General features: G+C 37.9%; 2 protein-coding genes and 1 pseudogene across 2 annotated transcripts; all 3 read left to right on the top strand.

Annotated features, from left to right (window-relative positions):
- Positions 1-3155: 3155 nt before the first annotated feature.
- On the top strand, positions 3156-4514 carry LOC145805214 (uncharacterized). The gene is made up of 2 exons (XM_082900282.1): positions 3156-3500; positions 3810-4514. The coding sequence occupies exons 1-2, from the start codon at positions 3156-3158 to the stop codon at positions 4512-4514; spliced, it is 1050 nt and encodes a 349-aa protein (XP_082756408.1).
- Positions 4515-15226: 10712 nt separating this feature from the next.
- LOC114272524 (thylakoid lumenal 29 kDa protein, chloroplastic-like) lies at positions 15227-19936 on the top strand. Its single transcript, XM_082901484.1, has 7 exons — positions 15227-15575; positions 15698-15969; positions 17340-17424; positions 17724-17758; positions 17874-17939; positions 18049-18089; positions 19292-19936. Exons 2-7 carry the CDS (start codon positions 15883-15885, stop codon positions 19353-19355), a joined length of 378 nt encoding a protein of 125 aa, XP_082757610.1. The 5' UTR covers positions 15227-15575; positions 15698-15882; the 3' UTR covers positions 19356-19936.
- On the top strand, positions 19409-26381 carry LOC114273514 (uncharacterized; annotated as a pseudogene).
- Positions 26382-26809: the final 428 nt, after the last annotated feature.

The raw sequence follows: 26809 nt of genomic DNA, 5'->3' as shown, positions 1-26809 counted from the left end.
ATATTATTATTATTTTGCAACAAGTGAGGTTTTGTCAAAAATTTGACCATTTATCCTTTCAAAATTTACAACTTCCACGACTCAAGACTTATAACTACAAAATTTTAAAATCATATAAAATTTTACAAATTACAAAAACTAAATATTATTAGAATATAAAATTACAAAAAGTTAAATTACACTAATAATCACAATTTATTCATTGAAAAAAAATATTTAAGACCCATCTAGATTAATGAGAGAGAAAGGATTAGGTTGATGCTTGATACTAATGGGTACCAAAGAGGGCCCCGCCTACGACTTAGGACCCAACATCAATCGACTGACCGAACAAAACCAAGCCCAGATCAATGCTTTGCTCTAACGTGATTTGCCTATCTTTTTTTCACCACCACAAGTAATCCCTCCGAACCCAGAACAAACCCACTATCGTCACCAGTTCCCACCACATGTGTCCCGAGACTTATTCCCGCCCTTCATCCCACAGCTTTAACCGTCGAATCCTAACGATCTGCGCACCCCTCCTTCAGGCTCACAGCTTCGTCAAAAGGGACCACTGCTTTTCCATAACCACCCTCGACCGTACCATGCTGCAGTCCATGAAAGATAAGCTAGCAATGTTCAACCCCTGATTTATGTTTGTGGGGACAATGCCCCCGTTTGGGACGAAGAACTACGGGCCATGAAGCTTCAACTACAAGGGATCATGTAAAACATGCACATAAACCTTCTTCCACCATCAACTCTCCTTTCACTACCTCCATCAGGGATAAGGCTCTACCCCCTAAGTTCAAAATGCCATCGATCGACACCTTCGATGGTACCACCGATCTGGTTGACAACGCGGAAGTGTATTGGACACTTATGATCCTCTATGTCTTTCCCAACAAAATTGCGCGCCGTGCTTGTCCCATCACCTTGATGGGGTTGGCGCGACTCTCGTTTAGCCAGCTCCCCCCAGACTCTGTTACTTTCTTCCACCAGCTCAGCAAATCCTTCATGAGTCATTTTATTGGTGCTCAGCGGCAACGACATCCGGCGACCCAACTGCTAAATATCCACCAGACCGAGGGGGAATCTTTGCCCAGCTTTGTCACCCGTTTCAATATGGAGGCCTTACAAGTGTAGAAAAATGATGACAAGGTCATTCTCACAACCTTCATGGCCAGATTGCACTTGTCAGATTTTCTCTTTTCCCTTTCCAAAAACCCTCAACCGTAATGGCTACCTTTCTTGCCAAAGCCCAAAAATACATTAATGCCGAATACTCTTTGGTAGCTCGCCAAGACTCTACCTCTAAAGCCTCGCAGTCCAAGGAAAAGCGAAAAGAGCTTGAGCCTAGGTACTCATAATATACTCACCAACCTCTTCAATACACAAACCGACCCTCACGCTCGGACCGACAAGCCCCTACCCAGCCACCTGGTCGGTTCGAATAGTACACACCTCTCAACTCACTTATGGAGTAGGCCTTACATCAAATCCAACGTGACTATGACCTCAAGTGGCCCCAACCATCGAAATCCCCCTCCACTTAGTGGGACCAATCCAAGTATTACCGTTTCCATTGTGACCACGACCATACCATTAAAAAGTGTGTCAACCTCAAAGACCAAGTCGAGGATTTGATCCGCTAAGGGCACCTCAATCGGTTCACAGAATCCCGTCCTCACTAGCTAAGGCTGACCCCCCGAGGCACAACGACCGACACACTCTCTCTAGACAACTTGAACCACCTAAATGACATGATGATCGGGCTCCACCACAATCTTGTACGCAAGGCGGTCTTGCTCCCCTAGTAGGCGAGATCAGGTCATAGTCGGAGGGCTTGCGTGTGGCGGACCATCTCGGTCGGCATAGTGAGCTGAGCTTAGAAAAATCAAGCAAGGCTCTAATAAGGAAGTGACGACGGTAAACCGCCCATACAAACAGCCCAAGCAATGGTCTGAATCAATCACCTTCACAGAAGCGGACTGCACAAGTGTCTGCTACCCCCATGATGACCCCCTGGTCATTTCTGCTCTCTTATCGAACTACAAAGTCAAGCGAGTACCGACATCAGCTCCTTAGACATCATCTTCCTCAACGCCTACCGACAACTCAAGACCGGGGAAGAAAAGTTGTCGCCTCTACAAATCCTTCTAGTCGGCTTCACCAGGGACCAGGTGACCTCTTTAGGCTCTATCAACCTCTTAATCACTATCGGAGAGTATCCACAGCAATCCACAAAACTACTCACTCTCCTCGTCATCGACTATCCTTCCGCTTACAACATCATACTTGGACGAATAACTCTCAAAAGCCTCCAAGCTGTAACCTCCAGCTACCATTTGGCCATGAAAGTCCCAACTGATTAGGGAGTCGGCATGGTGAGAGGCGAACAGACAGTGGCCAGAGAATACTATGTCACCTCACTTAAGGAGGTTAAAATGAGGAAGATTATGATCACAGAAGGCCTTGATGTCAAAGATGAAGAGGAACTCATTAGAGGGGAACCAGTGGAGAAACTAGTTGAAGTACCCATTGATCCCATCAACCCAGTGAAGACTGCTAAAATTGGCAGCCAGCTACCTTCCAAGGCTAAGGCCGACCTTGCAGCTCTCTTAGCTGAGCATAACGATGTCTTTGCTTGGACTCACTTAGACATACTGGGTATTGACCCTTCTCTTATTACTCATCGCCTCAATATCGAGCCCCAGTTATGAGTGTTCCGCTAAAAGTAGCGCATTTTTTATCTAGAGCGCAGCAATCTCATCGCTGTTGAGGTAGACAAGCTGTTGGAGGCCCAGTTCATTAGAAATGTAGACTATCCTAAATGGTTATCCAATGTGGTCTTGGTCCGCAAAAGTAATGGCAAATGGAGACTTTGAGTCGACTACTTCGACCTCAACCAAGCTTGTCCTAAAGATAGTTACCCCCTACCAAGGATAAATTTATTGGTCGATACAATGGCAGGACACCAAATGCTTAGCTTCACGGATGCCCTCTCAGATTATAATCAAATATTAATGTATGTAGCTAACCAGGAGCACACCTCTTTCATTACTAACAAGGGGACTTATCATTACCGTGTGATGCCATTCAGTTTGAAAAATGCGGGAGCCACTTACCAACACCTGGTCAATGGCATCATAAAAAACTAGATAGGTTGGAACATGGAGGTCTACGTCGATGACATGCTCGTCAAGAGCAAACTCTTCTCCGATCACTTAACAGACCTACGGGAGACATTTCAAGCCTTGCGCAAATATAAGATGAAGCTGAATCCAGAGAAGTGCGCCTTCGGTGTTGGGTCGAGTAAGATTTTGGGGTTCATGGTCAGTCTAGAAAAGATCAAGGTCTTAATAGAAATGCAGTCTTTAAGAACGATAAAAGAGGTTCAGTGCCTCATGGGCAGGGTAGTCGCCCTCAATCACATCATATTGAGGGTAACCAACAAGTGCCTTCCATTCTTCAAAGTGCTTAGAAAGGCTTTCAACTGGAATGCCAAGTTCAAGAAGGTGTTCTAACAATTAAAACAACGCATGGCAAACCCTCTCCTCCTCTCTCAAGCAATTCCAATGAAGACCCTCTTCCTTTACTTAGCTGTCTTTCGCACGGCAGTCAGCGCTACCCTAGTCAGAGAGGAAGACTCAATCTAACTTCCGATTTACTACATCAGTCGCGCACTTCACGGGGCGGAACAAAATTATCCCTTATTGGAGAAGATGGCCCTAACTCTAGTTATTGCCTCTAGACGCCTCCGACCCAACTTTCAAGCCCACTCCATAGTGGTTCTCATTGACCAACCTTTGAAAAAAGTTATGCAGGAACCAAAGTCGTTAGGCAGGCTTATGGAGTGGTTTGTTGAATTGAGCCAGTACAAGATCTCCTACCGACCGCGAACAGCCATCAAAGGCCAGGCTGTTGTAGATTTTATCCTGGAATTCATGAATCTCACTCTAGACATACGCCCTACACCAACACCCATCATTCCTGGCACAGAGGACCCCCACTCCTTGACTCTTTGTGTCGATGGTTCATCTTGCAAAAAAGGTAGTGGAGTTGGCTTAATCTTCACCACCCCAGAGGGTGAGTACTTGAAGTGTGCTCTTCGATTTCTGTTCATCGCAAGTAATAACGAGGCCGAATATGAGGCCCTAATAGCTGGTCCTCGGTTGGTCAGAGACATTGGGGTCGACCATCTCCGAATGTCTAGTGATTCTCAGTTGGTCGTTGGACAGATAACAGGAGAGTTCGATGCAAAAGAGAAAACAATGCGATCATATATGGACATCGCTCTTCCTCTTACCCGTCTCTTTAATAGTTTTCACAACAAGCATGTCCCCAAGTTAGAGAATTCCCAAGCAGATGAAATGGCCCAGTTAGCCTTTGCTGACCAATCAAACTTCAATCACGGTGTCCGAATTGAATACCTGACCCACCTAGCAGTTTCCCTAGATCAACAAGAGGTTCCCTTGCTCAAGAACAAGCCTATCCTATGGGCCCACGACACCATCCCATTCTTAGAATAGGGAGTCCTACCAAAGAATAAGTAGAAGGCCAACAAGATCTGGGCTCGGTCATTTAACTATGTTATTATTGAGGGCATCTTGTACAGACGGGGATTTTCACAACTATACCTCAGACGTTTAAATGTTGATCAAGCTACATATGAGATAAGAGAAATCCATGAAGGGGTTTGTGACAACTATTCTAGGGGATGATCTTTAGCTCATAAAATCCTTTGCACGGGTTACTTTTGACCCAAGCTCAATCAAGATATTATCAAATTTGTACTTAAATGTGACAAATGCCAATGCTTTGCCAACATCCCTCACACCCCTCCCACAGAGCATATTAAACTCAGCAATCCTTATCTCTTTGTCAAGTAAGGAATCGATCTCGTAGACCTTTTGCCAGGTAAAGTTTGCCATGGTCGCCATTGATTACTTCACCAAGTGGGTGGAAGTGGAGCCCCTGGCCAAGATTACTGAGCGGAATACCACTAGATTCATTTGGCAGTCTATTGTGTGTCGCTTCGGGGTCCCTTAAGCCATCGTCTCGGACAATGGCAAACAGTTTGACAACACCAAATTCAGAGAATTCTACAACGAGCTTAACATCAAGACTTGTTTTTCTTCCCTTGGCCACCTCCAAGCCAACGGCCAGTTGGAAGTCACCAACCGCTCTCTGTTAAAAATCATCAAAACCAAGTTAGAGGCCGGCAAAGGACTCTAGGCAGAGGAGTTACCGAATGTGCTTTGGGCCTATCGGATAACAGCCAAAACCCCTACTAGGGAGACCCTTTTTTGCTTAACATACGACACTAAGGCAGCTATCCCCGCAGAAGTTGACCTACTGACTGCCAGGATCCTTCATCCCGATCTGCAGCTAAACGAAGACTTTCAAAGGGTCGATTTGGACCTCATTGAAGAACTGCAAGAAACAGCCACCGTCTGATTGGCTTCATACCAGCAGAAAGTAAGGCAGCACTATAACTGCAGAGTCTGAGCCAGGGAGTTTGTAGTTGGGACTTAGTCCTACGAGAAGTAACCCTTGCTATTAAGGACCTGATCGAAGGGAAGCTCATAGCTAAGTGGGAGGCGCTTATATTGTCAAATCTAGACCACGTTCAGGCATTTACTGTCTGCAAGACATGGAAGGCAGCGATCTCCCTTACCCATGGAATGCTAAGCACTTGAAGTGATATTTCCAGTAAAACGAAGCCTTCCCCTGTTGTTTGGTTCATTTCCCTGATCGATCTACCCGTTTAGTTTTTGTCATTTCAATATGATGTACACTCTTTCAGTGGCATGACTGCATATCAATGACATTTTATTTGCTTTCCATTATTAGTATTGAACAATTTGCACAGGCTTGAACCACAAATCTCACCCTTCAAACCCTGGCCAGACTGAGCCCTCCAAGCCTCAGCAAGACTGAGCCTAACAAGCTCAGCCAGACTGAGTCCTCTAAGCCTCAGCAAGACTGAACCCAAGGAGTTCAACCAGACTGACCCCAGCAAGCCTCAACTAGACTGAGCCCAAAGTGCTTAGCCAGATTGAGCCCACCAAGCCTCAGCAAGACTGAGCCCAAAAAGCTTAGCCAGACTGAGCCTAGTAAGCCTCAGCAAGACTGAGCCCAGAGTGCTTAGTCAGATTGAGCCCAGTATGGCTCAGCCAGACTAAACGCTCCAAGCCTCAGCAAGATTGAGCCCAACAAGCCTCAAACTGAGTCTACCAAGCCTCAGCAAGACTGAGCCCTCCAAACCTTAGCAAGACTGAGCCTAAAGAGCTCAGCCAAACTAAGCTTGAAGAGCTCAACCAAACCGAGTCCAGTAAGCCTTAATCAAATTAAGTTTACTATACTTTCCAATTGACGTATGATGTATATATGACAATCATCATGTGTTTATTTAGGCAATTTTTCCATTCACAAATCCAATTTTTATATAATCGCATTTTTTTATTGCAAAGATTGCTTTGAAAATTGTTAAATTGTTGATCGTCGGACTGTTCACCCTTTAAAGATTACTTTCACAATCTCCAAAAATCTATCTTTGTTCTTTCTTTCAAATCAAGACAATAGGTAAAATAGTTCATCTTTACAAAAGCCAAAACAAAAATAGTTTAGTTCTCCACCAACTAACAAAAGTCTTTGTAATTTAACACGACACTTCTTTCAAACTCCAAAATTTTTACACAAGCACAAGTTAAATCTTTACAAATGCAAATTGCAAAAAAAAAAAATAAAAAAATAAAAAAATAAAAAAATAAAGAGCACAAGTATGCAAGGCTGCTCACAGCATAGTTATGTCTTCAATCCTCCATACCCACATCTTCTTTCTCCTCACTAGACACCAGATCTTCTTCATTAATACCCTCATCCAGGGGGGTTTACACGATATCTCCCTCTCCTGGCCTTAGGAGCTTAGCATCGATGTCTGGGAAGAGCTTTACTGCCCTCCGTTGGCAGTTCATCCACCCACTATCGCAGTACAGGCTCAGCTGATGCTTGTAGATGTCAGGCTGTTGGAAGTTTTCTATTATCTCTGCCTTAGTCTGCCCTTCCACCAGTTTCACCATTGCCACATTCGAAGGCCCCGTCTCATCTCCTTCCTCCTTGGCTAGACTAGCAGCTACAGCAATATCTATGACAATTTGGAATTTTGCCGATTGCTTGTATTGCTTCACAGCTGAACCATAGAAGTCAGGGTAGACAGCTTTCTTAAGTTCTGGTTAGCTCGGCTGACTTCCCCCTCTCTTCCTCCAATGTCTCTTTTGCAGCCGCGAGGCCCCTCTAACTCTACAATTTGTGCATTTGCGTCCTCCTTCTTCTTCAAAGTCTGCTCACGCAGTTCTTCGTTATTGGCAAGGGCCTCCTCTAACCTCTTGTTGGCAGTGTTGCAGGCTTCCTGGACCTTGCCAGTCATTTTTTGCTTAGCCGCTAAATTAAACTCTAGCTTCACTACCTCACGGCGCGCCACCTCTAGCTCGGACTTGGCTTGGTTCAGTTTAGCATTCATGGTCGCCAACACTGCAGCCACTTCTGTCTGCCTCGCTATAACTCTCTTAGCTATGAACCCCTGCACCATTGCCAATACTTCCATGTTTTTAGCATGCTTCAGATACATCAGGCTTCTGGCACAGGCACTTCGTGCTATTTTTTGCCACTGCCCTATTTCTGCCTTCGCTGCTTCCAATTGTGCTTCAGGAGCTCTATGTCTATCCTCACGCTTACTCCTTTGCCCATGAGAGCGACTGCCAATGTTAGAGACTCCATCTGCAATGAGCAGAAGGCCCTCATCAGCTCAGTCTCTCCAAACTTGGAGACGCCCTTCACGGCAGCATCTTCTATGGTGCCCAACAAACACTTCGCTGTCGCTTACGTTGTTAGTGACACTTCTGACAATTCCCTCTTTTCAGCCAATGACTGACCAATCACAGAACTCAATTAGCGAACGGTGATACCCTTGCCCCCCACGCTTGGGCTTGCCCCAACATTACCCCCTTACGCCAAGGTGGGACGTCTTCTTTCCACGTCTTGCCTTATCATCCCTTTCCCTTTGACCAAAGGGGTGCCCATTACTAGCTCAGCACCATCCACACCTACTTCCTACTCTGAGGGGCGATTAGTCATCTGCTTCACACTCTTTTTCCCTCTCATTTCCCCCAAGTCCACCATTTCTGCCACCCGTGGGTCCTCCTCCCCTTCCTTAGTTGTCATTCCTGGTCTTGGCACTCCCACCTCATCCACTACTGGTTTCGCCTCCCCTTTTGCCTTTTTTTTTTCATTCCTCCCCTCCCTACCTTCCCTTGGCACCCTGTTTTTCTTCAACATTCGGTCCATTTTAGCTTTGCTCCTTTCCTTGATCGGATCCATAGGCGTTTTCAGTGGCACGAACGTTTCCCAGTCCCGCTCTTCTACACCTTTGGGACGAGGCAGGATGAACATCTTTGCAATTAGTTTCGGGACAGGTCCCAACTCATTCTCCTTGTACCTCTCAGCCGCAGCCAGCACCCGCCGATCCTCCGCCTCTTAGATTTTTCTCATGGCCTCTACCTTCTCAGGAGTAGGATCTCTCTCGACAGGTTCTGGTCCTAATTTCAAAGCGAACAACGTTGACGACTTCACCAGGTCATCCCACTTTAACCCTTCCTTCTCCTTCTAAGCCCTCACCTACTTCACTTTACCCTTCACCACCGCGTCTAATTTCGGTTCTAGCGACTTTGTGGGGACTTTCTACATTGTCTGCGCCTCTCTTCCACCAATCTCCGATACAAAAAACCACTTCGTTCGCCAGCCCTTCACGAATGAGGGTAATCCGACGACCAACCTCCTACCAGCCACAACATACAAGGTCACCCAGGTCTCCTACTGGCTTAAGGCTTTGTAACACGAGAAAAACTCCTCCACTGTTATTGTCTTCCTATCGGTCACCCGTGGCCAGGAGATTGCGCACGCTAACAAGATCTTCCACGCATTCGGTATCAACTAGCCAGGCGGTACCTCTAGTTGATTCAGCACCTCCACCACGATTTGAGGCATAGGCAATCTCAAACCCCTTCGGAGCACCTCTTCATAGAGCGTAAACGCCGTAGGCCTCACATTTGATGCCCTCTCTTTTGCTGATGGCAACCTCAACTCCACTTCTGCTGGAATCTGGTATTTCAACCGCAACTCCTTCAAGTCCTCTAGTGTCAACGTCGACTTATCTACTTTGGTATGCTAGTGGTCGGGGAGCGACTGATATCATCGTCATTGACATACGTTGTGGTGGTCTCTCTCCCCATTTTTCACCCAACCTACCCACTCTATATTTCTCTGCCAGCGCAATGCCATCATCATCTCCTAAAGCATCAGGCGTCAGTGCAGGGGCTCTCTTTTATGCCATCTCACTCACGTTCCTGTAAATTTCTTCGATCGCGGGGGCAAGAAAACTCGCAATGTGCAACAATGGTGAATCACATGAAACGAATGAGGTAAACTCTGGGATCTCTCGATTTCTCACGATTAGATACGTAAATCGCACAAGCCCAAACAACCAATGTTTTCCTGTGTTCCACGGATCGTAATTGAACTTCGCTAGTTTAAAACCTAACTGTCATGATAAAACCCCCACCTTTTTGAAATCCTCTGCTATAAATAACCTTTTCACTTTCCCTCAACAGTACCACATTTTGATCAACGGTGCTGATCACCTCACGCGCACACACGCGCTACGCCGCCACCATTAACTATATTTTTCTTTCCCGTCTTTTCCACTTCATATCATCACGTGCATTTCTAACTCTCGAGCGCCGTAGACATCAATGCCCTCCTTGTCAGTCGGTCTTCCCTCATGATTGGCCAACTTGATGGCCAATCCCCACGCTCGGCCAACCTGACGGTCATTCTTCCCGATTGGCCACCTTCGCAGTCAGCCCACTTGACGGTCATTCCCCATGCTCGGCCACCTTCGCGGTCGACCATCCTAACGGTTGACCACTCTTGCCAATTGGTCATTCATCATTCTCGGTCACTTTTACGGTCAGCCAGTTTAACGATCATTCCCCACGCTCGGCCACCTTTGCGGTCAACCAGCCTGATGGTCATTCTTCCTACTCGGCCACCTTCGCGGTTAGCCATTCTAGCAATCAACCACTCTGGCCAGTCAGTCGTTCATCACGTTCAGTCACCTTCACGGTCGACTTTCTTAATAGTCAACCGATTTTTTATCACCACTCCTCCACTCTTCCAGAAACGCCCCTCTCTCCCTGCCTCTTACTCGACCTTAGGGGACTACCTCCCACATTCTTATTCCTTTCATTGGACTAAAGCTGCACTTGGGAATAAGGGGACTACTGATACTGATGGGCACCCAAGAGGGCCCAGCCTATGGCTCAGGGGCCAACTCATGGCCCAGGTATTAAAGCCCAGTAACTTTGAGAAACCAATGCTGGGCGATGACCAATAGCATTCAAATACTTGTCAGGTAGGGTAGCCACGTAAGTAGACAAAAATCCTGCAAAGTTATTGCACCCACACATCAGCCATTTAATGAGGCTACTATAGCATTAAATGCAGAAAGACCCCTCATGCTGCAGTAGGCAGAATCACTATGAACGATGTTAATTAGGCTATAGACTTTCAGCCAATAGGATAGCTTGAAATGGATAAGGAAATGATAAGCAAGGGGTATAAGGAAGCTGATGAAGAAAGTTAACAACAAGTAACTCTCTCTCTCTCTCTCTATTCTACCTTCTCCAAACCTAATTTGATCGTCGGAGTGTCTTCGGGGAGAGCCCACTCTGCCATCGGTATCTCTCCTTCAGACCTTTTTGCAGGCACACATGAAGGAGAAGAAAGCCCGTTGATCCATCAAATGCCTGGATCAGTCCAACCTATCCTCCATTAAAATAACTGCGTTATCAATGCTCATCTAGATGAAAGAGAAATGATAATGGTTAAATAAAACTTAGTTAGGATATGGTTTAAAAGAAAAACTTTTTTTACCGAGTCAAAAAAATGACTTTGGCAAAATATTTTGGCTTTGATCATTGAGTTGCTCTAATTCCCTTGATTCACTACAAGAAATATAGGTTTTGGCGGCGTTTTTTTAACGACACTTTTTAAAACGTCGCTTTTCGTAATATTTAGCGGCGTTTTAAAAATGTCGCATATTTCTATAAATAAAACGGTGCCGTTTTGAAATAGAAGGCGTTGAGACACGCCTCCAAATGCGTTAGACCTCACGCGCCTCTTTTGAATCTGCAAATAATTGTTAAAGCCTATGTAAACCCTTATTTTCAATACTCACGGCTTCAAATCTCGCCTCTCTCACAACCCTCTTTCTTCATCTCACGATGTTGCTCCAGAGTGGTGTCTCTCTCTGTCTCTCTAGATCGATCTCTCACTGTTAACCCTCTAAGAGATTCATCTTTCATCTTTGAGATTCAGAGATTTAGATCGGTCTCAGTGATTTCGTCTCAAAGCGATTTCAATTTCGAAGCTCCAGAGCGGTGTTTCTCTTTCTCTCTCCCTAGATCTCTCTCTATCAACCCTCTCAGAGTTTCATCTCTGAGATTCAGAGATTCAGTCGGTCTCAGTGATTTCATCTCAGAGCGATTTCGATTTCGAAGCGCCAGAGCAGTCTCTCTCTCTCTAGATCTCTCTCTCTGTCAACCCTCTCAGAGATTCGTCTTTGAGATTCAAAGATTCAGATCAGTCTCAGTGATTTCATCTCAAAGCGATTTCGATTTTGAAGTTCTCTCTCTTGATTTCGAAGCTCCAGCGAGGTATCGATTTCTCTCTCTCTCAAGCTCTTCCTTCCCGTCTCTCTCGATTTGGTATTTATTTTCTTGGAAAACCTATTCAATTTCTTCTTTTGTTTGCTTTGTCATTCTTCCTTAATATGTTGTGTTTTTGTTTTGAGAAAATGCCAAATGTGCTTGTGATTATGACATTTGTTGGATTTGAGATCATTTGTTGGATTTGTTGGATTTGTTGGATTTGAGATCATTTTTGGACTTAGTTGATTATTTAGTTTTCAAGAAAAAAGAAACACTTGTTTTCATGATATAATAGTATAGTAATGTTATACAAATTAATACATTTTATTTTTTAAAAAAATTTACTTACATCAGTTATTCTTATCATAATATCTTAGTAGGTCTATTTTCAAATTTCAAAATATATTGTAGGACAAGTCCTATGGTTTTTTGTATTTTTATTGGAAATTAGACATCTTGCAATTTAATAATATTGGATGTTTTAAAATTATTAAGTTTCTTAATTTTTTTATTTTATTTTTAGATTCTAATAATTTGTTTTCTCAATTCTTCTACTTACAAAAAAAATCATATATAAAACTGAACACAATCTTCTCACATATGTGTGAGACTCTCTTCATTTTAGAGGGTTGTCTCGTTTTGCAATCAATTTCTGTGCTCCTAAATTTTTTCTTATTTTTCAGAATGATATCTAAACACTGTGATATCATAATTGTTTTAAGCCTCAAATGTAAGGAAATGGATGACATATTTGTAACAGGTCGCACTGTTTTCTGTTACATGCATTTCTAAACTTTTAACTAACAACAAACTCATCATGAACCTCACTCACATTGTTCACTCATATTGTGTGACAAAAAAGAAACCAAACAGTTAAATGACTTCCATAACAGTGACAGCCTTATTGCTGGGTGGCTCAGCCGCGGCCAACATCCAGCCACCTTCGACAACCAGCCTCTGCCACCGGGGGGGTTGTCATGGTTGAAGGCCTCAAAGGTGAGTGAAGATGGTGCGAGTTTCAAGAATAAGAGAGGCTGAGGGAGGAGGGCGGTGGTGTTTGGTGGTGCAGCAGCCGTAGTAGCAGGACAGTTTAGTGGCAGAAGTAGCAGCGGTGGCAAATGATTCAAAGGCAGGGACCTTTGAAGCTAAGAAGAAGTATGCACCAGTCTGCAATGCCAACAGCTCGTATTTGCCACAAGTGAAAGGGTTTTCATTGGCATCATATTATATGTGTGTGTGTGTGTGTGTGTGTGTATGGTGGCTTGCTTTGTTGATTAATTGGTCTATGATGATAAATAAAATGCATACAAAGTTGTGATTTTTATATGGCTATTTTAGTTGTTGTGTATTCTCTTGATTGTTCTCCACATTTCCAAGCCCAAATCTGACGAATTCCTCTTTCCCATTGGCTTACAGATTCCAACTTTGCAGTCAAGTGTGGTGTTCTAGTAATCAGATTATATATGAGAGGGATAATGGGACTCTAGGTCTGGCTACATATTATGTGACTAACTAGATGAAATCATTTAATTAAAGTGCTTCATGGAATTAACATACATATGCATGATATTTTTGTTCAAGGTGCTTCATGGAATTAACGTACATATGCATGATATTTTTAGGTGAAGTAGACACATTTAATTAACATGAATCTGTCATAAAATTAGAAATCTATCTTATTGTGCATGTGCTAACTAGATGAAATCATTATGCATGTATTAGTCATACTGATGTGATAGTGAAAGAATTATGGTTTGAGTTAAATTTGAAAATAGATTTCATCTGCTTGTGTTTTACAATTATGGTTTGAGTTAAATTTGAACAATTTCATTTCCATCTGGTGCCAAAACTTACATAATTTTTTGAGACTCAAGGAAGAGTTAGACTCATAATTCGTCCATTATTATTTTGAGTTTTGTACTTCACTATATTTATTAATAAATACATCTATGAAAGGATGCCCAAGTTTTTAACTTGATTAAATTTGTTCTCCAGGCGCTTGGCATTCCCATTCATAGGCTTGTGCAGGCTGCTGATTCAGTTTCTATAGGGTTACATGGTGACTAACATTCTAAGTTATATATATATTTTGGTGTTGTGTTTTTACAACTTAGTTCTTAGTTGGACCTATTTTTTTTATTTGAAGCTTGCATGAAGAAAATTAAATTACATAATTGAACAAGTTATCTTCTCTATTTTGTTATATTACATTATTTCACATTATGTAATCCAGGTATGTCTATCAAAAGGATTGGGCGCTCCAGTTGGAACTGTCATTGTTGGTTCAAAAGATTTTATTACTAGGGTATTACTGATATTTTTGCAACAATTAAGAATTCTGTTTTTCTCTCATTGTAGAAACTTGATACCTATCTCTCTCACTCTCTTTTCTTCTTCTTCTTCTTCTTCTTCTTCTTCTTCTTCTTCTTCTTCTTCTTTAATGGTTTTGTAGGCAAAGACTCTAAGGAAGACCTTAGGTGGTGGGATGAGACAAGTTGGCGTCCTTTGTGCTACTACTTTAGTTGCAGTGCAAGAGAATGTTGGAAAGCTCGAGAGTGATCACAACAATGCTAAGTTTTTAGCACGTAAATTTTTTCTCCTGTTTAATACATTATCATATACATACAGTGGCAGACCCATAAATTCATGTGTTATTTTGGCTGATGTTTCTTTTTTACATTTTTATAAATTTGGTTTTCAGAAGGACTGAATAGAATTGAAGGACTAAAAGTGGATGAAAATATTATACATAAATTTATAGGTTGTTTTCTTATGAAAATATTATGTCACACATTATTACTCTGATATTATTGATATGATGAAATTAGCATTTGCTATTTGACTTTTATCAGGCAGTAATTCATATCCCTCTGTTTTTTTAAAACCAAAACCATGTTGCTTCTATCTGAAATGATGGGTAATAAAAAGGCGAATGGGCGAATGGTTCACATGTTTCTTCAGTTAAAAATCATTTACTTGCTTCTGGTTCATTTTTTTGTACTCGTCTTCCATTGGATTCCAATCAATAACTAATCTGGTGGACGATTACTCTAGCTATCTGATGAAAGTTTTTCATCTTTCATTTTCCTATCTCTATCTATGATCTAAAGTTAATACAATATCTTTTCTGCACACTTCATTGACAGTAAGTTCCATTTTTCTTTTCATTCTCAGTTAAACTTCTTGACTGGGGGGAAGAGAGCCACAGGACAGAGGCAGAAATAGCGTCACTCAGAGCAGCTTTTACGCAAGAAGTTGCTGTGTGGCACAAGCTTGATCACCCTAATGTAACAAAGGTACCATTTTTATCTAAACTTCTTTATCTTATTTTTATATTGTTCATTCTTCTTTGGAGCTGTAGCAGACTCAAGAGAGTATAGACTAAACCAAAATATTATTGAAACTGGCTTCTCTTCAACACAACAGCACATCATGACTTTTAATTCCTGGTTTTAAATTGTTGTCTTTGGGAAATCACATCTTTATTTGTTGGTCAATCTTCAATTGCTGATTAAATTTCTAAACATATTAAGAGACCTAAGCTTGAGGCAGGTATCTGTTATGACCCAGAAGATTTCTGAATCCACCATGATCAGACATATTCTGTCCTTTGTAGTTGCTGAAATCTTATCCATGATTCAAATTTATGCGAGATTGATTCGAATGAGATGATGGACTTGATCTCCAATCAAAAGATTTAGATCTACATGACCTGAAGCTGATCTTCTGAGGCATCTCTGAAATCTGAAGCGGTTGACTTTGTCCATAGATGTCCCAATTCTTTGCAGATAAAACTGGAAAATATCCATCCCTGAACTCCAGGTAACTTTTGTAACTATGATGTTTAGATATACTAGATTCATGTTACTTGTTGCCATTTTTGCCACCTTTTATAAATTTTTAACATCTAATACCAATTTATTATTTTTCCTTTTGCTGCACAGGTGTCTCGCTTTCTTCGCTATTGGTTCAAAGTTGACTTTTAATTTCCTGGCTCAGATGTAAATGTGAGATGATAAATATGGGTCTTTACTAATATTTAAAAATGTTTTGCTATTTATATAAGCAGGATTATCAGCTGGAGTCATAGCAAGAGTTGCTGGGGTGCTGTTATTGGCAGTTTGCATATATGTTGGAGTTTACAAGAAGAAGAAAGTGCAGGACAAAATATTGCTTTCTGCAAGATCTGAACATCAATCAATTCAAGCTGCAAGGGGTAGTACTGCTCCCTGTTTCCTTTCTATTTCCCTTTTTTGTCTATTTCTTTAAACATCTATGTTTGAAAGGGTTCTTCATGGATATTCTGCACTACAAATTCCCCTTTTAACCCATTTTACCTCTTGGCTGAAGAATGAAATCCAATTTTGACAAAATGGGAAACCATATGCACATGGTTGTTACAATGTTAAACATCCTATGGTTACTTATTTAGCTTGCTTTTAACACAATAGAGGTTCCTTTCATTTAAAAAAATAATAATAAGGATCGTGATGATATTTGATTAGGCGGAATACGGTTACCATGATTTTTAAGCAGATTCCTCAAAAAAATAATTCTAGCTGTGTCTGTGGCCTCTTTCCAAGTACTGATTAGATCCATTGTTTCTTTAGTTCATTTTCTTCGGCCTTTTGTAAGAAATTATTTAAGAGCCTCTCAGATTTTATTATGCACTTGAATACATTTCATGCTAGTAAGTAATACATGCATCTAATAGTTGTTAATTACTATAATTTGTTAGTTTAGTGATTTTTCATATTACATACTTCGTTGTTTGTCTTCGCATTATCAGCTGCTTATGTGTCTTGGTCTCTTAGCTTGCCAAAGTCCTACATTATAAGCAATGTAAATTTTTGTCTGTCTGTAAATAGTTCCTGTTTGGAGTTAATATCAAACCATGCTTTGTCAATGAACCAGGTAGGACCTGCTCCTGCTCTAATTAAGGCTGAGGTGCCATGGTCAGCTCGAAGGGGAACCTTCTCTAATAAGGATCGTGTTTTGAAGACAGTGAAAGGGTAATTTATTCTGAAGATATTTGTATGATTTCCTGACACCTGTGCAATCAAGTGATTATCACTTGCTATATTGTATGGATCCTTCTGAATGTTTAGTGTCTATGGTGGACACTAATAATATTCCTGCAATTTAGTTAATTTCACTCAGTCATGAACCATTTTTTTTTTATATCAATTATTAAGGTTTTGAAATAGTTTATCTCTACTCTCTGTATTTGATATTATAATTTAATTCTGTCTCTGATTTAATTTAGTTAATATTGTTTCTGATTGCAAGAACAAATTGCTGGCTCTAGTAACTAATAATCTCATGAATGTCAGTTGACAGGCGTTTGCAGCTGAAGAATTTTTTTTCTTGTTTTTAAAGTTAGCATATATGTTGAATGTCATTTCATATCAATTATGCATGACTTCTGTCTTCGATTGCTATTTAGGATACTGAATAAGCTGACTCCAAAGAAATAAAATTAGCACAATTTCAAAAAAAAAAAAAAGTTTCTGCCAATTAAGCTGACTTCTGTCTTCAATTGCTATTTGTGATGATAAGTTTCTGCCAGTTGTTGTCTCTCCCTAGGAAATAATAGCAAGCTCAGGCTCATTTGTTGAAGAGGCTAATGCTGCTGATCTAATACAGCGCAGACAGCGTTCTGAGTTTCAGTGTAAGTACTCCAAACTGTTGGTGTCATTTTTGTTTTCTATTCTTTGTTTTCATTTTTCAAAAAACACAGAAAACTTGTTAGGTAAAGTGTTTCCAGAAAAAAAGTTCTGAAAGCAACCCAGTTTTAGGAAAACACCAAATAGTTGTTTTCAAATTTTAGAAAAATTTTGGAAGTGATGGATGACTTTGAACTTTTCATTGCTTTTGTTTCTGAAAACATGAAAAATGAAAATGATACCAAATAGTTATGTACATTTAACATTGACGGTGTCTATTGAATTAACATATTTTCTTTGACAGCAAGTGTGAAGGGGACCCTTTTTACAGCTATAAAGGTAAATCCCGCCATCATGCTTAATGAAATTGATCTTAATGTAATGCATATTTAGACCTGATTTTACAGATTTAAAACCTACAATGCTTCATTGATTCTTGATGTGCCGATTTCAGGCAAACCCAGATCTTGTTCCATCCTTATTGACTTTGGCGATGAATGATGCTATGACTTATGATAAGGTGAGAAAGAGTTTTACTTGTTGACAGTTTGAGATGAAAGTAGAAATTTATATTATTCCTAAACATTACATATCAAGAAAGCTCATATGATTCTAATTGAGTTTTGCAGGCCACAAAATCTGGTGGCCCAAATGGATCTGTACGTTTCAGGTACTTCTAACATATAGCATTACCACGCATAAGTATGTAGTATTAAAGAATAAAGTAAAAGAATGAAATTCTGCATTCTATCAAAAATTAGGATTGGTATTTCATGTACAGTGAAGATTTTCACCAAACCAAAGATGATTCATCTATTATGTTTTGTTCCGGCTTATTTTTTAGGGATTTTAATGCCAATTCACAAAATGACCCTATTATTTCAGTGTCGATGATAAGCAGATGTATTAAATGTGGTAAAAAAAGGTTATGGAATATGAAAATTATGTTAAATTGTCAAAATTGTATTGAGGTTTTGAGAAACACAACTTTCTTCAGTTACCACTCACTATTAGGTTCTAATTTAGAAAGGGTGCTCTTACCAAGTTGCAAGTGTGTGTTATTTGCAGCATAAGTGTGATTCTCAACTAAATTGTTCATTCCCTAATAATAAGCATGATTCTTCTTTTTCCTGATTATAAGAGGCATGAATATACGAAGCATCAAGTGAATATGGGGGGACAAACTGAAGAGCATTGACTACTTATTTGTACCCCTGAGCATTATAATAGATGATTAATTTTATTAAGTTCGATAATCAGACTTCAGAACTGCAGTTCTCTTCTTAGTTTTTTTTTTTTTTTTTTCCTTCTGTTTTTTGTTTTCCCATCTTCTTAGGGACTTTCATGGTGATTACTTGTTATCATTGGGCATCTAACGTGTCATGCATTAATCGTTATCAACTTCATGTTTATTTATCCAACTTGGTGGCCTTGTTTGTCAATGATCTTTTGGGTTAACTTATATGTGATGTGGCTTTATCAATATATATTCACTTGTGCAAAGATCAAATTTATGGTGCAATAGATGTTGTTCCCTCCATTCCCTGTTCACAGTCCCTTTAGGATTCCAACTGTTTAGAGAGGCAGGCATTTAACGCGTTCATGCTCAAGTGGGAAGCATGAGCATCCAAAACTTGGGAAAATTTTCTGTGGTGGATTTCAGAGCTACTCTTTCAAAATGATAGTTTAGAAAAGTAACAAAATTTTGTACACTTCACTTTTAAAGTGAAGAACTATCGTGTGACATTCCAATATAAGAAAATGGACAAAAAGGACTTGGGACAAAAGGGGTATTATTTTTCTGTCATCTGTTTCTAAATCAGTTTTTAAAATGCTGCTTGTTTATTTGCATTGCTGGGTGCTGGTGTTCAGGTTTCTGAAGATGTTGAGGAACAAAGGAAAGAAAGTAGTTTGTCGGCCACTGATAATTTGGTAAATGAAGAAAATGCACAGCTGAAAGATGATGAAACCGAGGCACCTGATGGCACTATGGTGGGTGATGATCTGCAGAATCATAATGTTTCAAATGCTGGCAATGATACAGTTGGCAAATATTTTTGTTATGACTTGCCAGTTTCTGAAGAAACTGGGGTTTGGATACCTGTCTCTGTTCCACCGATGTCAGGGAGCGAACATGAAGAATGGAATAGGGGTTTTTCCTTCGGTGGGGGCTACTTCGCTGATGGGGACATGGGATGGAATCAGTTTGTTGGAGAAGAGAAAGAGATGACTATGTGGGATGTGGTTCTTGATATGCTACTTGTGGCCCGAGGGAAAGTGACTGCTCTTGCTTCAGGTGCTATAAACTCTTTACTTATCTAAAAAAATGGCTTTAGAAACTTTTGTATTGAATAGTTGCTATCATATTTTGTAGATGTAGTTAATGTTCTAACAAGCTAAGGTTTGTAAGGTAACCGAAAGGACGGTTCTTGCATGTTGATTGATTCTTCATAGTTTTCTACTCTACTTGATGGGTCTTCAAAAAGGAAAAAGAAAATATTGATTGCTTGAATACAATGTTGGTGCATCAGATTTCTTCTTTTTCTTCTTCTCCTATTATTATTTATTTATAATTTTTTTTTTGAACTTTATACCAAATGTGTTATGTGATGGATAGATGAGAGTGTAATCATGTTACTAATCGGTATAATAACGTGTCAAGAGCCTCATTATTTTATTTTTAATTTTGTTTTCAAACTTAGTTTATTTATTATTTTAATAAACATCAATTATTAGTTCTTAATAATTGTTTATGACAGGTTTTTTTTCAACCATATAAAATTAGCACAACGTTAAAAATAAAAAAAATAAAAATAAAGGCTATGGTGGCGTTTTTTGAACGTCACTATATTCCCACTCCAACGGTTAGATTTTTAAAATGTATAAATGTCTTTAACGGCGTTTTCAAAACGTCGCTACATGTCATAGTGACGTCACAGTACAATTAGGTAGGACTTTTGGCGGCGTTTTTAAAAACGCCGCCTATAATAATATAACGACGTTTTTCAAACGCCATAAAGCTATAGCGACGGCCGCGTCGTCGGCGTTTGGTACTAAACGTCACAAAAAGAATTAGCGACGTTTTTAGTACTTATAGCGGCGTTTTTAAAACGCCGCTAAAAGTCGATTTTCCAGCAGTGATTACTTCCCTTAGGTGGTCTTTCTTGGGTGAACGTGATATTTTGTGTGATGGATATGTCAGCATGGTGTATCTTTTTACCGTGGTGTACCCGTTGCATGTACACGACATACAAAATCTTGTTTTCATTTTTTAAAATTCTTTTGTGTAATGTTTTTAATAAACAAAAGTAATGAAAATATATCGTTTTTATTTTTGTGCAAAAATTAATTTTAAAATTTTAATACCAACTTTTGGATTTTTTTGAAAATTTAAATTAACTTTTTATTTTCCTAAAGTGAGTTATTGATTGATATTTTTTCAAAAACGGTTTTCGGAAATAATTCGTTAAACATTTGTTTTTACGAAAATACAAGCAACTGCCTCGAGAAACTCAGTTGGTAATGGTAATTACAAAGACAAATCTATTTTGTAATTCAATAAAAAAAATTTATCAACTCAAACTTCTCCTTTGAGTTTATAAGCATGATGCTTTGCTCAACTTGTATTAGAGACTAAAAACTCGAACAAGAAGAGATCCAACAGTTTTTGAAGCATAAGTGTGATTGATCCATTTGATTTTATTCAACACTCTATTTTACTTTTAGGTAAATTATAATATATTTTCTGAAATTTACTTAACATATAAATTGCTTTCTGTGATTTAGAAAATTACAAACACTCTCTTGTAAGAATTTTTTATTTAATACAATTAATTAAAAAAATAAAATTTTTAACTATTCTTTGAACTATATTTCTAATATCATTAAAAATTAGTAATTGGTTTGATAATTTATTTTAAAAAAACTATTTGTTATGAAATTAAAATCTTTAACAGGAGCGATGTAACTTCAGAACCACAAGAGATATTTCATATTTTAATCAAATCTCAAAAAATATATTTATAATTTATCCTTTGAGTAATGCAGATTTTAAATATTTTATCAATATTTTTACTAAATACCTCATATAAATGTGAGACTCATATAATTTTAACATCACACTCATATAAAATATTTAATAAAAATATTAATAAAACATTTAGGCCGAAACTTTTTTCTTATCCTTTGCTTTTCGAAATCAAACCGCGTGAGTACCGTAAATTTAGGGGAAGTCATACACAAAAATGTCTACCATCAACTTGTCTCAATTTTTTGGTACATGAAAATGAACACAACAATCTCTGACTTGTTTCATTTACAAACACAAAGTCAAGGAATTGTTTGTTAATGTCGGTTTATAGAAATATGAAATAAGAGAAAATTTATTTGGTGTACAAAAGTAATTTGAAAATAAATATATAATAATAATAAAAAAGAGAGTAAAGAAACATGTTTTGCGATGAGTTGTTAGGTGTTGAAGAGTCATTAAAAGATGTCAAAACTAGCCGAAAGTCGTCAACAGTCAACCCATAATGGGTGGTGGTAGTGGCGGAGTCACATGGAGACTGGGGTCAAGTGTCCCCGGGATTTTTCTTTTTATTTTTTTAATTTTTTTATATATATGTTATAAATAAAATTTTAAACAAATATAATATTTAGAATAAAAAGTCAAGGGCTTTTTTAAATTTATAAAAACAATATTGATTATTTTATTAAAAAAGAAGAGACTACAACAAATTATATTTTTATGTATGAAAATTTTGTAAAAAAATCTCAATATAAAGGTATATCCATCATTATTGATATGCAAATATAATTAATCTTACTATATATATGTAAAAATTACTGGAGTGTTAGTTATATTTGAATGTGGAGTTCACCCTTTATATGTTGCTTTACTATTGGTTGGTAATATCATATATCAATAATGACGTGATATCGCTATTGTATGAAATTTTTACTCAAATTTTATAGAAATTTTTATTCAAATTTCGTAAAAATTTGATTTATCTGACCATTATATAATTTATTTTATGACTTAAATATATGACTTTTTTACATTGTCCATGATACACTAGTTACATGCAATACTTTCTTTTCTATTTTTCTCGAAGTTAATTGTAAAATTTTATGTAAAATACTTTTGTAACAATTTATTTAATTTTTTATACTTAATATTAATTCAAAAATTATTATGCTCCTTTTATTGTTGGTTATGAAAAAAAAAAATTAAAATTGTAATTAATTAGTGTCCCCTCCTAATTTAGTTTCCTAACTCCGCCACTGGGTGGTGGTGACTAGGGGTGTGCATAATACCGCCGAAACCGCCGAAACGGCCAAAACCGCACCGAACCGCACCGCCAAGGCAAATTCGTTATTATTTGTCAATTGAACCGCCGGTTTTTGGTAAGAAAAATGGCAAATTCTAGTGACACTTTTATCAATCCGCCGGTTTCTATTTTTCTTCCAAACCGCACCGACCCGCACCGCTATTAAATCATGTTTTATAGGATTCTAAAAATTCTTTTTTACTTAAGTTTGCTTGTTGTTCTATACCTTAGAATATAGTATTACATTACTGCTCGAGGGGAATTTTATGTATTGTAATGAACTGATGGTATAGTCGTTGATATTATCATGTTGTTGCTACACTTGCTGCATCAGAAGAAAGCTTCACAAGATGCTTAACATTACGATATCTCTCGTCTTTTTTTTACTCTTTGATTTAAGTTTTGTAATTTGAATTATATTTTTTATAAACCGCCAATCCGCCCGAACCGCCAAGGCAAATCCGCCATTATTTGCCAACCGAACCGCCAGTTTTCGATAAGGAAAATGGCAAATTCTAGTGACACTTTTATCAATCCGCCACCCGCCATACGGTTTCTATTTTTCTCTCAAACCGCACCGACCCGCACCGCGCACACCCCTAGTGGTGACTGAATACCCCTTATTCAAAAAAAAATTGGAATCAAATCCAAAAAAGATTAAATGAAAACAAAATTTTTTAAACTTTTTACATGTCATTAAAAAGTTCAATTTCTACTACACTTCATTTCTATTGTCAAAAATAAATAAAATAAAATAAAATAAAAAATAACTTATCCCACGCACCAATCCTGTACCATCGCAAATTATTATTATTATTATTGGAGGTAATTTCCATTATTTATTTATTTTCACATTTGTTGTAATACAATTAGTGATTTATTCCTTTATAAAAAGCTAATGTTGATCCATAAATAGTTTGATCCGTATTGTACATTTAAATTACAGTAATGTTGGGTTTTGTTAGAAAATTTAGAAAGGGATTTGAAAAAAAAAAAAGAAAAAGGTAAGTAAAATGTGAATAAAATATATCTATATTTTACTTACTTTTACACATTTTTTTTTAAATCTCTTCTCAAATCCCTTCTCAAATTTCCCAACCAAACACAACGTAAAATGATGTTGGAAAAAAAAATTCAGATAAATGGTAAACAGGTTTGCAATTATTTTACTTATTTTTCATTTATCTGATATTGGTACAAATTAAAGGGTAGAAATATGGGTTGGTTACAGATATAATGTAGAGCAGTTTGAAAGATTGTTTAGGAGTCTTCTAAATAAATGTACTTTTATTTTTTTAGATTAAAAAATTGAGGAAGAAAATATGGATGTTTGGGTTAATTTTTTGACTTTTTATGAAAAAATGTGTAATAAAAAATTGTAAAAATTGATTTGTAGGGAAAATTAAGATTGAGAGTTGTGCAGCCGTAATTGTTGACTTTTGGTAAATAATTTTAACTTTTTAACTTTTTAAATAACTTTTTGACTTTTTGTAATATGCCAAACTTGATCTAAAAAAGTCTTCTAACAATATAAAAAAAAAGTGTTATAGAGCTTAATTTTTTTATTAAATAAATGATTAAATATCTCACATAAATATGAAATTTACAAAATTATGAATCCTACACTTGGCCTTGTTTGGGGACTGACTATTTTAGTCAAAAAGTCAAAAAGTCAACTAAAACTAGTCACATCACCTCTCTACTTTTCTACATATTTTTTCATAAAAAATTAAAAAATTACTAAAATAATCTGCTCCCAAGCGATATAAAATATTTAATTATTTATTTAATAAAAAATTTAATATATCTAATATTACGCATATAAAAAGATAACTATACAAAAAGTAAGAAAGAAAGTCAGTGCCTCCCTATCTATATCTATTACTATTAGAAAAAAAAGGTCAGGTGCCCTGGCTGGTGTGTCTTTCATTCATTAAAATCGAAGTTGAATAAAGTCTGTGTGGTTGGCCAATTAAGTGTTTCACATCAAAGATGGAAAAATTGTAGCCTTTAATTCATGAGATCATTTAATAATCCGGTAAAGTGGGCATTTCAAAAGATGTCATGAGACGCACCCAAATAAAAAGACGTCATAATTGATAGAGAGTGTCTGATTTATAATTTTATATTAAGATGCGAAAAATAATAGAAAATATGTCAATTGATAATTGGTCAAGAAAAAAGACACATGTGTTCTTGGAGCACTTGATAAATTTTTCTTTAATTTGATAGGTAACTAGGGTAGGACAGCTATATTAGTAAATAAGACAAATTGTAATTTGGTCCAAACATTTTTTGAAAAATATATAATTTTTTAATATAAAGTTGTCCATTCCACCTATTAGCATAATCACAAGTCTTAAAGTGGCCTCATAGAAAACATCACAACATTTTACTGTAAAAGCTTTTTCCCGAATCAAATATATTTTAATGTTCGAATCTTTAGTGATCAACACCAAATCATATGATGCCTTATAAAATACTTTGACAAAGAAATATTTGCTTATTGCAATTTATACGAGTATTTATAATTTTTTTTTATATTTGTTTTGGAACTTGTAAATATTTGGTGAGTATTTAGTCTAAAAAGTTGAAAAAAAAAATTTAATTATTAAAAAGTTTGAGAGAAAATATTTTTAACTTCTGCGTTGTAAAGTTGCACAAAATGTGATCTTTGCCATTAAATGAAACTCTAAAATCAATAGATTCTGATTAGTATAATATAAAGCGAATTTTATTTTCTTTTAATATTTTATGCATTAAAGGATTCTTTGTTGAATGAAAATAACATAAAATAAAAAAAAATTAGTCTAAGATCCTTCTCTTTTTTTAGTAATGGAAGAGATTCACGATATTATTTTATGATGTCTAAGATCCTTCAATCCCACACTCATATATCACAGAGAAATTTGACTCTCTCAAATCAAATCAGTTCGTAAAGAAGGAGCTGCAAGAGAGGATGAGGCGATGAAGACGATGATCATACCACACGATCCAAGCCATTCCTAGAGAGTACACTGGCCGCAAAGTCTCTGCCACAGACAGACTCCAAGGCCCAATCCTCACAGTTGTGTTAGCCCAAGACAACGACGGCCACAAAACCACCACTACCACCAGCAGGTCGGCCTCTAGAAAACACCTCGTCACCACCGAGAGGAAGTAGATTCGGGCCATCCTCAACTTCATTTAACTCCCATTTTCTGCTCCACCACTTTCTATCTCCAGATCCGCGTTGGTTCTAGTTTCTCTGCTCTCATCGAATCCGACACCGTTCTCTCCATCAAGATTCATAGGGATGAGAAGAGTGGGAAGATTTTGAAATTGGTGTTTGTTTGGGCTGATGAGGGATCGGAGTTGAAGGTTGATGTGCCCGTTGTTTCAAATGAGTAGATGTTTGTCCTGGTCTCAAGAAAGAAGGTACTTTAAATAGGATAAGGACCACTTTAAAAAATCTATGCCCAGCTGAACACATCCCCTCCAAAATTGAGGTGGACATAAACAATCTAGACATTGAAGATAAGGTGTTCCTTTGGCGGGATTGTCTTTCACTTTTGTGCATAACGATCGTTGCTTTTGCTTCGTGTATTGCATTGAATTTCTCTGGCTTGGACCAGAGAAATTCTCTGGTTTGAACTGAATTTTCTTTAGGTTGGTTTAGAGAAATTCTCTGGTTTTGATTGAATTTTCTCTAGTTTGAACTGAATTTTCTCTAGGTTGGTCCAAAGAAATTCTCTGGTTTGAACTGAATTTTCTCTAAGTTGGTCCAGAGAAATTCTCTGGTTTGGATTGAAATTTTCCTAGATTGATTCGAGGGACTTTAGACATTATGAAAATATTGGACGTTCTTTATGCTATAAAATCTTAATACTAGGGACTCAAAAAAACAAAAACAAAAATCCCTTAAGGAAAAATTAGTTTAAGACCCCTCTCCCATTTTTAGTAATGGAAGAGATCTACGATATTATTTTATGATGTCTAAGGTTCTTCAATCCCACACCTATATATCACAGAGAAATTTGACTCCCTCAAATCAAAGAAAGAGCTGCAAGAGAGGATGAGG

This window comes from Camellia sinensis, chromosome 13 (assembly GCF_055761805.1).
Source record: "Camellia sinensis isolate YWXY chromosome 13, ASM5576180v1, whole genome shotgun sequence".
Taxonomy (NCBI): Eukaryota; Viridiplantae; Streptophyta; class Magnoliopsida; order Ericales; family Theaceae; genus Camellia; species Camellia sinensis.
Note: the sequence above shows the minus strand (reverse complement) of the source record. Positions and strands in the feature narration are given on the sequence as shown.